The sequence below is a fragment of the Emydura macquarii genome, unplaced genomic scaffold (assembly GCF_026122565.2).
Source record: "Emydura macquarii macquarii isolate MOO-44397 ecotype Brisbane River unplaced genomic scaffold, CSIRO-AGI_Emac_v2 contig_1300, whole genome shotgun sequence".
In the NCBI taxonomy this organism is placed as follows: domain Eukaryota; kingdom Metazoa; phylum Chordata; order Testudines; family Chelidae; genus Emydura; species Emydura macquarii.
The window spans coordinates 1,883,864-1,897,118 of record NW_027131437.1 but is presented as its reverse complement, the minus strand read 5'-3'; the positions used below and the strand labels follow the sequence as shown (position 1 = coordinate 1,897,118).

General features: G+C 60.1%; 1 protein-coding gene across 2 annotated transcripts; it reads left to right on the top strand.

Moving 5' to 3' along the window:
- The first annotated feature begins 1,435 nt into the window (after positions 1-1,435).
- Positions 1,436-13,218, top strand: ZNF513 (zinc finger protein 513). Of its 2 annotated transcripts, none has more exons than XM_067550535.1 (4): positions 1,436-1,635; positions 2,357-2,488; positions 10,355-10,942; positions 11,309-13,218. In XM_067550535.1, exons 1-4 carry the CDS (start codon positions 1,596-1,598, stop codon positions 12,040-12,042), a joined length of 1,494 nt encoding a protein of 497 aa, XP_067406636.1. In that variant the 5' UTR covers positions 1,436-1,595; the 3' UTR covers positions 12,043-13,218. The 2 variants fall into 2 exon arrangements, with proteins under 2 accessions (XP_067406636.1, XP_067406637.1); XM_067550536.1 differs by having other exon boundaries at positions 2,329-2,488.
- Positions 13,219-13,255: the final 37 nt, after the last annotated feature.

Genomic DNA, 13,255 nt, shown 5'->3' with positions numbered 1-13,255 from the left:
GAGGTTCAACAAAGAAAAGTGCAGAGTCCTCCACTTAGGAAGAAAGAATCCCATGCACAGCTATAGACTGGGGACCGACGAGCTGGGCAGCAGCTCTGCAGAAAAGGACCTGGGGGTAACAGTGGATAAAAAGCTGGATATGAGTCAGCAGTGTGCCCTGGTTGGCAAGGCCAATGGCATATTGGGCTGCATTAGGAGGGGCATTGCCAGCAGATCACGGGAAGTGATTATTCCCCTCTATTCGGCATTGGTGAGGCCGCATTTAGAATATTGTGTCCAGTTTTGGCCCCCCACTACAAAAAGGATGTGGACAAGTTGGAGAGAGTCCAGCGGAGGGCAACCAAAATGATTAGGGGGCTGGAGCACAGGACTTATGAGGAGAGGCTGAGGGAACTGGGCTTGTTTAGTCTGCAGAAGAGAAGAATGAGGGGGGATTTGATAGCAGCCTTTAACTACCTGAAAGGGGGTTCTAGGGAGGATGGGGCTAGGCTGTTCTCAGTGGTGGCAGATGACAGAACAAGGAGCAACGGTCTCAAGTTGCAGGGAGGGAGGTCTAGGTTGGACATTAGGAAAAAGTTTTTCACTAGGAGGGTGGTGAAGCACTGGAATGGGTTACCTAGGGAGGTGGTGGAATCTCCATCCTTAGAGGTTTTTAAGCTGCGGCTTGACAAAGCCCTGGTTGGGATGATATAGCTGAGGTTAGTCCTGCTTTGAGCAGGGGGTTGGACTAGATGACCTCCTGAGGGCCCTGCCAGCCCTACTGTTCTATGATTCTATGCCACCACCGAGAACAGCCTAGCTCCATCCTCCCTGGAACCCCCTTTCAGGTAGTTAAAGGCTGCTATCAAATCCCCCCTCATTCTTCTCTTTTGCAGACTAAACAAGCCCAGTTCCTTCAGCCTCTCCTCATAAGTCCTGTGCTCCAGCCCCCTCATCATTTCTGTTGCCCTCCGCTGGACTCTCTCCAGCTTCTCCACATCCTTGTTGTCCTGGTGGCGGGGTGCAGGGGGCCCGGCCCTGCCCTGCCCGGTCCCTGCCCGCCGGGTACCCACCCCTGCCCGGCTCCGGTCCCGCAGACCAGCGGAGCTGCCCCTCCCCCCCCAGGTCACTGATGCGGACGTTGAACAAACCGACCCGGGGCAGGCGCTGCCGCTGCTCACGGCGCGGACCAGCCGGCTCCCGCTCTGCGGGCTATACCCATCCCCCCGCCACCGGCGGCTCGGCCCGGCCCGGCCCGGCCCGGCGCGGCGTATCTCGCCCGCTGCCCGGAGCCGGTCACTCGGAGCCAGGGGGCGGGGCGGAGGGCGCGCGGCGCGGCAGGGAGGGAGGGAGGCGCGCGCGCGGCCCGGCCCCGCCCCCCAGGACCGCCGCTTCCGGCCGGGCGGGTGGCTCGCGGCTGATGACGTCGCCGCCGCGGTTTCCTCGAAGGCCCCGGCGGCTCCCAGCGGGCCCTGCGGCCGGAAGCGGAAGTGGGGCCGGAGCTACCGGCCGCCCCGAGCCGCGGGGGCCCATGAGTGGCGGGGGGGCGGCCGGAGCCGGGCGCCGGGGCGGAGCCGAGCGGGCCCGGGACAGGCGGCGGGCTGGAGCCGGACACGATGCCCCGCAGGAAGCAGAGCCACCCGCAGCCCGTGAAAGGTGAGCGGCGCCGGCCGGGCCGGGACCCCGCGGCGGCCCTCAGCGGCTCTCAGCGGCGACGGGCCGGGCCGGGCCGGACCGGACCGGGCCGGAGCAGAAGCGGGGCTCCAGGGGCCGGGGCCGGGGCCGGGTCCCGCCCGCTCGCGGTTCCCCGGCTCTCGCCGCCCTTCGGTAGCCCCGTCGGTGCGGGGCCCGGGCCGGGCTGTGGGTGCGGGGCCCGGGCCGGGCTGTGGGTGCGGGGCCCGGGCCGGGCTGTGGCTGGCTGGCGGAGCGGTGGCTGAGCCCGGTGCTCCCCTGCCCGGGCCGGGCTCCCCCGGCCGCTCTGCGGTGTCCGCCCCTCCGCTGCCGGCGTCATTCGCTCCCCGGAGGCGGCTGTGCGAGGCCCGGCCGGGCGGGGCGGGTCTGTTTCAGGTCCGGTGCCCGGCTCGCCCTGGGCTTGCCCGGCTCCCCGGCGCCAGGGGAGCTCCGCCGCCAGGCCAGCTGCGGCCGGAGCCGGGGCGTCCTGCCGTGGGCTCTTCGCAGGACGCTCCCGGAGCCAGTCCAAGGCCGGCTCCCCGGGGCGGCCCGTGCTCCCGCGGCTGGCTGTGGCTGTGATGTCCCGGTCCCGGGCTCGGCGGGCGTGCAGGAGGCAGGCAGGGCAGCGGGGCGCTCGAGTCCCGGCCCGTGATTAGCGCCTTTCCTTGTGCCCGGCAGTAACCGGCTGGCGCTCCGTGTGTTGCAGCGGACACTGAAGAGGCTCTGGAGGAGACCCCCGCGGCGGGGCTGGTGCTGCAGAGCGACCTGCTGCTGGGCCAGGACCTGCAGTTCGAGGACAGCAGCGACCGGATCATGGGCTTCGAGAAGGACTCGGAAGGTTTGTCTGCCGCGAGCTGGGGGCGCTTTCCCCAGCACCCTGCTGCCAAAGGCGGACTGCTTGGTCGGAGCTGGGCGAGAACCGGGCGCCCGGCGCAGGGCCTGCCCTCGGCAGGCGGGAGCGGGACCGGGAGCCCAGCCCGCCCTCTCTGCCCGGCATGGGGAGCCTGGTAGTCTGGGCAGCGGCCGTTGTTGCTGGTTGGGGATGGCTGGAGTTGCACCAGTGCTCAAGGTTGGGGGGAAGAAGTCGGCCTGGGTGAGGCTCTCCCTGCGGTCACCTCCCTCCCGTGCAGGAGGGGGGAGCCTTTGGGGGTCTGGCCTCGGACAGTGGTTCCCAGCAGCTGCTGCTGGGGCTTCTGCGGGAGCTGGAGGTCCAAAGCTCTGCCCCCCTGAGGGCGCCCCGCCCCCAAGCCCCGGTCTTCCTACATGTGTCCTCTGAGATCCTGTGCCGGGGAGAGCGCAGGTGCGTCACCCACCCACAGCTACACTGAATTGTATCTGCCACCATGCTGCCCGGGTGCCTGGTTAGCTGCATCTCTCTGACCTGACCCTGCGGAGGCAGGGCTGGGTCTTGCGTAGTCTGGTGAGAGGTGGATTGGGTGTGTCTGAGCCGGGATCCCTCCCTCTGCTTGTGTGCTGCAACCTTAACCAGGCCGGCTCCCGTCTCTCGACGCTGGCCGGGCATAGAAGTGGGGTGGAGATTTCCACTCGCTAGATCACGTCCGGGTTCCTGTCGGATAAGTGCGTGCCTGCTGTGCTCTGTGCGGAGAAAGGGCGGGGTCTGCAGCACTAGGAGCAGGCCTGCTTTCTTCCTTATGAAAGGGGTTGTGTGGGGGCAGCTGCCTGGTCTCTGGCACTTACACCGAGAAGTCTTTTCTCTCTCTCTCTGCTTTTTGACGTGAGAAACAATCGTTAGAAAGTGTTGATGAAGTCAAGAAATGAGAAAGCTACGGTTTCCCAGGCAACCTTCATGCACATGGGTTGTGATGGCCCATAGGTAGCACGTGACGCTGTCCCTAGTTATCGCTGCAGGACCGTGCCTCATTCATCATGCCAGGTAGAGAGTCTGCAAGGCAGGGAAAATTGTGTGGGAAATTGGTCTGAGGTGCCTGCGGTTCATGTGGTGTCGGGCAGCAGAGCCAGGGTGTGCTGGAGGAGGAGAATGGTGTGGCTAAGGCCTCTGATGGGATGGACCTCAAAGATCCGGGTTCTCTTCTTGCTTCTGTGCAGACATGCGCTGGGGCTGTGGGCAGTTCACTTCCTTCGTGTACGTGTGCCGCACTGGTGTGGTGACCTTGGTCCAACCCCAGGGTCAGCCAGACAGGTGTCAGGCATCTGCAGTGGACAGCTACATCAGTGCTGAAAACCCGGCACCAATCAGCCTGGACTTGTCTTTGCCTCAGGTCCCTGTCTGTAAAGGGTGGGAGTGAGGGTGAATGAACGTTTGCTGGGCTCCAGTACTCCAGCAGCCCAGAAAAGCCCCTGAGGAAATGAGTCATTCCGTGTTTGGATGGTGTGCATGTCATGGGGGTCACCTGCTGAACTAAGAGCATAAACAGAAATATTGAACAGCTGCCTCTGTCCCTAAACACTGTCCATTCATCCTGTGCGCTGAATGAGACACGGGGCCATGGGGAAATAGCACCTGCTTCTGTACCTGCACACTGCTGTAATGCGCATGCTCCGGGGGCAGTTTCAGCTCTGTAACTGTCGATGGATCAAGCCTTAGCCACATCCAAGACTGAATTTATCTCTGAACCACCCCAAGCATTGTGCTCTTCTGGGCCTGTGCAGAGCAGAGGCCAGGACAGAGGTGGCCACAAAGCATTTGCAGCTGAGGGGACCTGCCTACGGAACAAAATTCCAGACGAGCTCAAGGGAATCTGACCTCTGGTCATCTAGGAAATGCTGCCAAATCTTCCTCTTTCAGAAAGCCAGAGCACCCTCTTCTGCTCCGACCCTCACCAAGCCCCCCCAACCCTGCCCCAAGCAGAATCCTGGCCCTGAGGAGAGAAGCCCTGAAAGCACAGCTGGTGCTATTGATCTGAGGTGGGAGACACGTGGCTGTTCTGATGGATGGCCGTATACAACCCTTAGACAATAGGGGGGTTCCTGACTTCGCAGCTTGAGCGTTTGCCATGTGTTTTGTAAATGAGGTGATGTCTATGTACCAAGCAGAACTCCCTGTCCCTGGCTTCCTTGCAGGGCCCTGCCAAGCGTCAGCGGGATCCTGCAACACCAGGCGTCATTTCAACAACCTCGGTGTCGAACACAGCCCAGTGCTAGGCCATGCCTCTACGAACACAGTGTCGTCCTGTCACAAGACGTTTGTGCATTTCTTTGAGTTTATCAACACTGACTTTCATCTGCCCGTTTGTTGCCAGTCACCCAGTTTAGTGAGGTCCCTTTGTAACTCTTCAGTCTGCTTTCCACTTCACTGGCTTGAATCATTTTGTATTGTTCCCCTTTTCCAGCTCACGTATGAATGCGTTGAACAGCACTCGTTCTAGTACAGAGCCCTGAGGTATCCCACTCTTCAGAGCTGACCAGTGTGTCCTACCCTTTCTATTGCCTGTCTTTTAACCAGTTGCGGATCCAGGAGAGGCCCGTCCCTCTTGTCCCATGACTGCTCACTTTGCTTTAGGTGAGGGGGGGAAAAAGGCTTTCTGAAAGTCCAAGAACACTGTATCCACTGGATGACCTGGTCCACATGTTCGTTGACCTCCTCAAAGAATTCCAATAGATTGGTGATGCAGAACTTCCCTTTACAACAGTTGTGTTGACTCTTCCCCAAGAAATCCTCTTCGTTTAAAGGTCTGTTTCAAGCAATTGGCCTAGTGTTGAAGTTGGGCTTACCAGCCTGTGATTCCCAGGATTGCCTATGGAGCCTTTTTTAAAAATTGGTGTTATCTTTACCATCCTCCAGTCCCCTGGTCCAGTGGCTGATTTAAGTGATAGGTTACGTACCACAGTTAGTAGTTCTGTAATTTCATATTTGAGTTCCCACAGAACTCTTGGGTGAATCCCATCTGGATCTTGGTGACTTATTGCTATTTAATTGATCAATTTGTTCCAAAACCTCCACTATTGACACCTTAGGCTGGGAAAGTTCCCTAGATCTGTTGTGTAAGAAGAATGACTCAGGTGTGGGCGTCTCCATCAAGTGATCTGCAGTGAAGACTGATGCAAAGAATTCATGTACCTTGTCCGCAATGGCCTTGCCTTCCTTGAGTGCTCCTTTAGCAGCTCGATCATCCCATGGCCCCACTGAGTGTCCGCAGGCTTCCTGCTTCTGATGGACTTTTTAAAAAAAAGGTTGCTATTAGCTTTTGTGTCTTCTGGTAGTTGCTCTTCAGATTCTCTTTTGGCCTGTCTGATTATTTGCTTGCACTTGACTTGCCAGACTTGATGCTCTTTTCCAATTTCTTCAGTAGGATCTGACTTCCAACTTCTAAAGGAGGGTGGCATTTTTTGGTCCTGTTTTTTTCTTTTTCTTTAGCGTATACGTTTAATTTGAGCTTCTGTTTATGGTATTTTTTTAAAAGTTTCCATGCCGGTTGCAAATATTTGTCTTGCAACTGTTCCTTTGAATTTCCATTTAGCTAGCCGCCTCAGTTTTATGTATTCCCCTTTTGAAGTTAAATGCTACTGTGGTGGGGTTTTTGGTGTTACACCCCTCCCCCCTTCTTCCCCCCCCCCCCAAGGATGTTAACTGGAATTACATTAGGGTTGCTGTTACTGAGTGGTTCAGCTATATTCACTGTTTGGACCAGATCCTGTGCACCACTTAGGAGTAAATCAAGAATTGCCTCTCCTCTTGTGGGTTCCAGGACTAGTTGCTCCAAGAAGCAGTCATTAATGGGGTCTGGAAGTATTATCTCTGCATCCTGCCCTGGGGTGACAGGTACCCAATCAGTATGGGGGTAATTGTTATCCCCCACTATCGAGTTTTCTATTTTTTGTAGCCTCTCTAATCTTCCTGAGCATTTCAGAATCACCACCCCCCTCTGCTCAGGTGATCGGTGGTAAGTCCCTACGGCTCTACTCTTCTTACCCAAGCATGGAATTTCTATCCAGAGACATTCTACCGACAGTTTGGTTCATTTAAGACTTTTACGCTATTTGACTCCATGCTTTCTTTCATATATAGGGCCTCTCCCCCACCAGCGCGCCGTACTCTGCCGTTCCTATCGATTTCCACCCTGCTATTGCTGTGTCCCTTGGGTGACCGTGCCACCAAGTTTCCATGTTGTCTGTTTGTCACCGTCTGCACTCTGATGCAGCTTGGACGTGGGGTACCACTGAGCCGCCTTCCCTCGGGGCCTCCAACCATGCGTCCACTGATGATAACAGGGCCTGGAGGGGTTGGCTGTATATCACCCAACACGACAGCAGGTGGGGGTGCCCCACCCCCAACTGAGTGACATGAATACTCTGCCTGAGCCACTCATGTACCCACTGTAGAGCCAGGCATCAGACAGTAATCCCCCCGCCCTCCCCAAGCTCTTCACTACAGGAATGCACCTCGAGATTATACCATCTGGCACTGGACAAAGTTTTGTTCAGTACAAGCTCATTAAGTTGTCGTCCCCCTCCCGTTGTGGGGAGAATATGCACTCGTCCTGTTAACTTGAGCTGAGATCCCTAAACACTTCACTCAAAACCATTGCAATTTAAACTCTACACGCTAACAGGGCTTGAATCTAGAAATGTCTCACACCTGAGAGCTGGTATAAGCCTGGTACAGATCTTCCGTATACAGGCAGAGATTGTTTCCCACCTGGTACCTCCCGCGCCCCCCCCAAGTCCAGAGTTCTTGGTCTTTCCCATGTTCCTTCAGGTGTTTGGGGGAGAGAAGCTAAGTGGTGATTTCATGCCCCTTCTTTTACAGTCTGTTCCAGCTTGCTGCTTCCTCAGCGAAGTCCTCATTGTAAACAATCCCTGGTAGTGAATCCTACCCTTCAGTGGGTGAAAGGGAGCCATCGGCACTGCCTGACCACTCCATTGTTCTACTTGTGCGTGTTTCCCGCCTCACAACCTGTTCTAGGAGCATTTCCAGCCAGGCTTTAGAACTACACGTCCAATCCACCGGGACATTCGTGCTGAGCAGATCAAGACTTTTAAAATAACACCACACGCGGTCTGTTCTGTACGGAACGTGTCGTGGTGAATATGGGGTTGGGAGGTGTTGGTTTTAGACGCAGAGTGTCACTATTATCTCAATATCCTCATTTAATAGCAGGCACTCGAGTTTGCCATCCCAGTATTTAGAATTCTTCTCTTTGTACAGCAGCACTTGTAAAATTGGTCAATATTCAGCTGTCTGCCTTCACGCGGTGCAGTTGATTGGGGCCTTTTCGTTTGCCTGTTTCTCTTCCCTCCCTACGCTGTATGTTATCGACGTCTGTCCTCTCCTCTTTACTAGATCTGGGGAATCCCTGTTAATAGATCCTCTCCTCGGGGCTGTCCCTGTCCAACCCGTCTGCTTTCCGCACCTGGCAGCTTTCTCCCAGCCCTTAGTTTAAAAATTCTTCTGCAAGTTATTTTTTAATGTTACGTGCCAGCGGCCTGCTTCCATTTTGGCTGAGGTGGAGCCTGTCCTTCCTTTGTAGGCTCCCCCTTTCCCAAAGGGTTCCTCCGTTCCTAATACTGTACATCTGAACCCCTCCTCCCTGCACCGTCGTCCAGTGAGACCCTGCAGTTCTGCCTGTCTCACTGGCCCTGCGCGTGGAACTGGAAGCATCGCAGCTTAAATTTGGCCTCCAGGACATCTCTCCTCTCCTTCCCTATGTCCTCGGTACCTACATGTGCCATGGCCACTGGCTCCTCCCCAGGCCTCTGCATTCCGTGAGTGTACAGATGAAGGGGAGAAGGGGCCTGGGTGGTGGTTGGAGAGGCAAAGAGGCCATGAGTGGGATTTTGAGTGGGGGAGAAGCTAAAGCATGTTTGCACTGTAAGGGCTGGAGCCCGAGAAGAGGGAATGGGTGTGAGTGGGCACAAGGGAGGGCAGCAGACTGGCTGGGGTCACTGGACTTTGAGGAGAACAGACCAGACGCTCTGCATCTGAGACAGGTGAGGCAGGCGGAGGCGAGCCGGGGAGGAGAAGGTTCCCCGCGTATTTTATCCATTTTCTTCTGGCCCCATCCGGCAAGGCCCTGTGCGAAAAGCGCTGCGGGCAGGAGTGGGGAGTGCTGGAGGGCCGCTGGCAGGCGGATGGGGCGTGGGGATTGGCTCTGCTGGAGAAGCGATGCTGTTTGGGAAGGTGCTGTTTCTCTGAGCCCGTTGCTGCAAAGCACACAGGCCCCATGTGGAGCCATGGACTGCCCTGGACTCTCTCAGGGCCCGGAGTGTAGCTGTCTCTGCCCGTCTCCTCCGGCGGCTGCTGGGCACAAGCCCTGGGCACCAGGCACTGTCACCCTCGGCCCAGGCTGCAAACAGGGCAGGCTGGAGCGCACAGGCATCTGTCTGGCTGGGGCACTGCGGGAATGGTTCTCAGCTCAGCTGCCTGCTCTGCCCGGCTGTTCCCGTGGGGTGACCCTGCTGTGGGGGACAATCAGTGTCAGGGCATAGCTGCCCAGCTCCCGCGCCAGCTCCCGCGCTTGTTTAATGGCCTGTCTGATAATCCAGCATGAGAGAGGCGAGTGCCTTGCCCCCAGGGTGTGGCCAGCAGGTGCAGGGGAGCCTACTGGCATTGTGTGGGGTAGGGGTCCAGCTGGTGCGAACTGGAGGGTGGGTTGTGCCCAGAGGGGGAAGGGCTCATGGCTGGCTGTGCCTGGGCGGGGTGGTCCTGTACCGGCACCAGGGCTGTCCATCATACTTGTAAATGGCCTGGAAAAAAGGGTGAGATGGCAACTTTGCAGAGGATACAAAATTATTCCAGATAGTTCAGTCCAAAGCAGCCTGCGAAGAGTTCCAAAGGGGTCTCACAAACCTGGGCCTGGTCACCAGCATGGCAGATGGAATTCAGTGTTGATAAATGCAAAGTACTGCAGGGTGGAAAGCACAGTCCCCCCGGCACACATGAAATGATGAGTCTAAATGAGCCTGTAGCAGTCACGTAAGATCTGAGTCACTGGGGATAGTTCTCCCAAAACATCCGCTCAGTGTGCAGACAGCCAGAAAAGCCAGCAGCCTGCTAGGAAAGGGAGAGACAGTGAGTCAATCTTATAATGCCGCCCTGTAAATCCATGGTCGGCTCGGCCCACGCCTTGAACACTGGTGCAGAGCTGAGCGCCCCGGCACAAAACAGATCCATTAGAAGGGCGAAAGGTACAGAGAAGGCAACAAAAATGATGAGGGAGATGGACCAGCTTCCCTAGGAGGAGAGATTAAAAGACCTGGGCCTGTTCAGCTTGGACTGGAGGTGACATGACAGAGTCTGGAGAATCACCACTGCTCTGGAGAAAGTAAATACTCACCTCTTCACATAACAGGCAAATCAGGGGTCACCCAAGGAAATGAAGAGGTTTAAAAGGAACCCAAGGACGTACTTCCTCACCCAGCACCAGTCAGCGTGTGGAAGGTGGTGCCGGGGAGCCTGCAGAGGCTACAGCATAAGTGGGTTCAATAAAGAATTAGACAAGTTCATGGAGGACCGGCTCCTCACTGGCTATTAGCCACGGTGGTCACGCTCGCAGCCCCCTGGGCGGGGTGTCCCTAGCCTGCGTTTGCCAGAAGTTGGGAGTGGATGACGGGCTCACTCGATAACGGCCCTGTTCTGTTCATTCAGGCCCTGGCCCGTGGGAAGCCAGGTCGCTGGGCTGCCCCGTTTGGCCGTTCTGAGGGAGGGTTCAGGGTGGGCGCTGCGGGTGAGTTAGGGTGTGTGGCCCCGAGGCTGACTGCTCCCCTCTCCCTGCGGCGTTTGCAGTAGACTCGCTGGTGGGGAAGATCGCCATCCCAGCCTACTCCCTGAGCGACGACGAGTACTCCAGCTACCGGCAGCTGAGCGTGGAGAGTGACCCCGAGGAGGGAGGGGAGCCGGGCCCCCCAGCCCCGCCCTGCCGTCAGTGTGGCCTGCAGCTGGCCGTGCGCTTGGGACAGAGCTGCCCGCAGTGTGCAGGGGCGGAGGAGAGCCAGGGCCCACGGGTGGTGTACTCCTGCCAGCTCTGCCCCTTCGCCTCCCACTACTCCAGCCACCTCAAGCGCCACATGAAGACCCACAACGGCGAGAAGCCTTTCAAGTGCCCGCAGTGCGACTACGCCTCGGCCCAGCTGGTGAACCTGACGCGGCACAAGCGCACGCACACGGGCGAGAGGCCCTACCGCTGCCAGGCCTGCAGCTTCGCCTGCAGCAGCCTGGGCAACCTGCGGCGCCACGAGCGCATCCACAGCCAGGACAAGCCCTTCCAGTGCAGCGCCTGCTCCTACCGCTGCAACCAGAGCCGCAACCTGAAGCGCCACATGCAGAGCCACCGGCAGGCGGAGCAGGGCCCCTGCTGCCGGGAGAAGGCCCCAGGTAGGGGCGGGGGGCCCTGTCCCAGCCCCTCCACGGCCCGTGGTCACTGCCTCCAGAGAGGCTCCGGGGCAGCTCCTGCTCTTTGGGCCTGGGAGGCTGAGCTGCCTCTGGCTGAGCACCAGGCCTGGCCCGCCTTCAGGCAGCCGGGCCAGTCCCCTGCCCCCGGGCAGCCCCTCTGGGGAGGGAAGACGTGCAGCCCCTTCAGCCCAGAGCAGCGTGACGGGGAGGAGCAGGGGCTGCCCGTCCTTTCCCCACTCCCTGCTTTGTGCTGCGAGCGCCTGGCCAGGGGCAGGGAGGCTCAGTGTGTGGGGCGGGGGGGGGAGGAGGGGAAGGGTTCGCTCTCACAGCTGCCCTCTTGTCCTGCAGAGCCCCTGCTGCCGGAGCTGAGCCTGCACGTGAGCGGCACGGGCAGCCCCCTCCTGCCCGCCTGCGCCCGCCTGCGGGGCGAGGAGCCGGACGCCCTGCCGGAGCTGCTCTTCCCCTTCACCTGCCACATGTGCGGGCTGGTGCTGGACGACGGCCTGGCGCAGGACGAGGGCCTGGCGGAGCAGATCTGCAGCCGCTGCAGCCTGGCGGTGCTGAGCGCCGAGCCGGGCGAGAGCCCGCCCCAGAGCGGGGCCAAGGGCTTCTCCTGCAGCCTGTGCCCCTTCGCCACGCACTACCCCAACCACCTGGCCCGCCACATGAAGACGCACAGCGGCGAGAAGCCCTTCGCCTGCCCGCTCTGTCCCTACGCCTCCGCCCACCTGGACAACCTCAAGCGGCACCAGCGGGTGCACACGGGCGAGCGGCCCTACAAGTGCCAGCTCTGCGACTACGCCTGCGGCAACCTGGCCAACCTCAAGCGCCACGGCCGCATCCACTCGGGGGACAAGCCCTTCCGCTGCAGCCTGTGCAGCTACCGCTGCAACCAGAGCATGAACCTCAAGCGCCACATGCTGCGCCACACGGGCGAGAAGCCCTTCCGCTGCCGCCACTGCGCCTACACCACCGGCCACTGGGACAACTACAAGCGCCACCAGAAGATCCACGGCGCCCCGGCCGCGGGCTGGGCCGGCCCCCCGAGTGCCACGGCCCGGCCCCCCCGCCCGCCTCCCTAGCCTAGGGCTGTGCCTGGCCCAGGGCCGAAACGCTGCTGCCTAGAGTGGGGGGGGCACCCCTGCTAGCACTAGAGCCGGGGGGGGGGCCAGGACCAAGACAGGGGCCGACTGCCTCGCTTGGTCTGTCCCTTCCCCAGGGGAGCGAGTTCCTCTGCAGGGGTTAGCGGGTGGGTGGGGGGTGCCTGCCCTTACAGGCCACCAAGGGGGGGCTGGGGGCAGGCCCCCCCAGTGCTGCAGGTGCCCTGAGGGGCTGGGCCGTTACACAGGCGGGGAGTCAAGCCCCATTGTGTGCCCAGCACCAGCGTGTGGTGGGGACAGACTGCAGCCCCGAGCTGGGCCCCCCCCCCGGTGTCACTGCTTGGACAGGGCTGGGCCCGTGGGCAGAGGAATGCAGCCTCAGCTCCTCCCCACCTGCCCCCCTTGGACTGTCAGCAGGCAGCAAAGGGGGACCCTCTGTGTCCGGCTGGGGGGTTCAGGCCAATGCTGCAGGGAGCTGAGGGGGGGGTCTAGTCCCACACCCCAGGGGCAGCTGCTCAGCCCCTTCCTGCCACAGCAGTGTGGGGAGCTGCTGTTGGGGATGGGGGGGAAGAGGGGAGAGCATGACCCCCCCCCCCCCAAATCCTACATGGCTGTTCCAGCGAGCTGTGCTGGAGCCAGCCCCAGCTGTGGCACTGTGGGCTCAGGCGCATCACCTAGCCTGCCTCTGCCAGGGCAGCCCTGCCCCCCATGGCCCAGCTGGGGGGCTGGCCCCACCCTCCTCCTCCAGCATCGTGGTGCAGCTGGAGCGGCACGTCCCTTCGATGTAACGTCTGTTGTGTGTGGAAGCATTAAACAGTCTCTTTGGGTAGCTGCCTCGCTGCTTGGGGAGCGTGCGGAGCTGCACCGAGCCCGTCCTAGGTGGGTCTGGGCCGAGCCCACGCGCAGGGGAGGCGCCCGCCAGGCCTGTGCTCTGCTGTGTTCCCTCCCCGGCTCCAGGTACTGGTTGGCAGCAGCCCCAGGCCCTGCGGTGCTGGTGGCTGAGTGCAAAGCTGGGTGAGTGCGGAAACCACCAGCTCCAGGATGCTGCACTTCATGTGCGCCCCGGGGAGGGGGCGTCTGGCCCTGCAGCAGGGGGGCGAGGGCACGGAGAGCTGGGTGCTCGGCCCTGCTCCAGCTCCCGCAGAGCTGGGCTTTAAACACAGCTGGCTGTCGGGGGGAGGGGGTGACAGGCCAG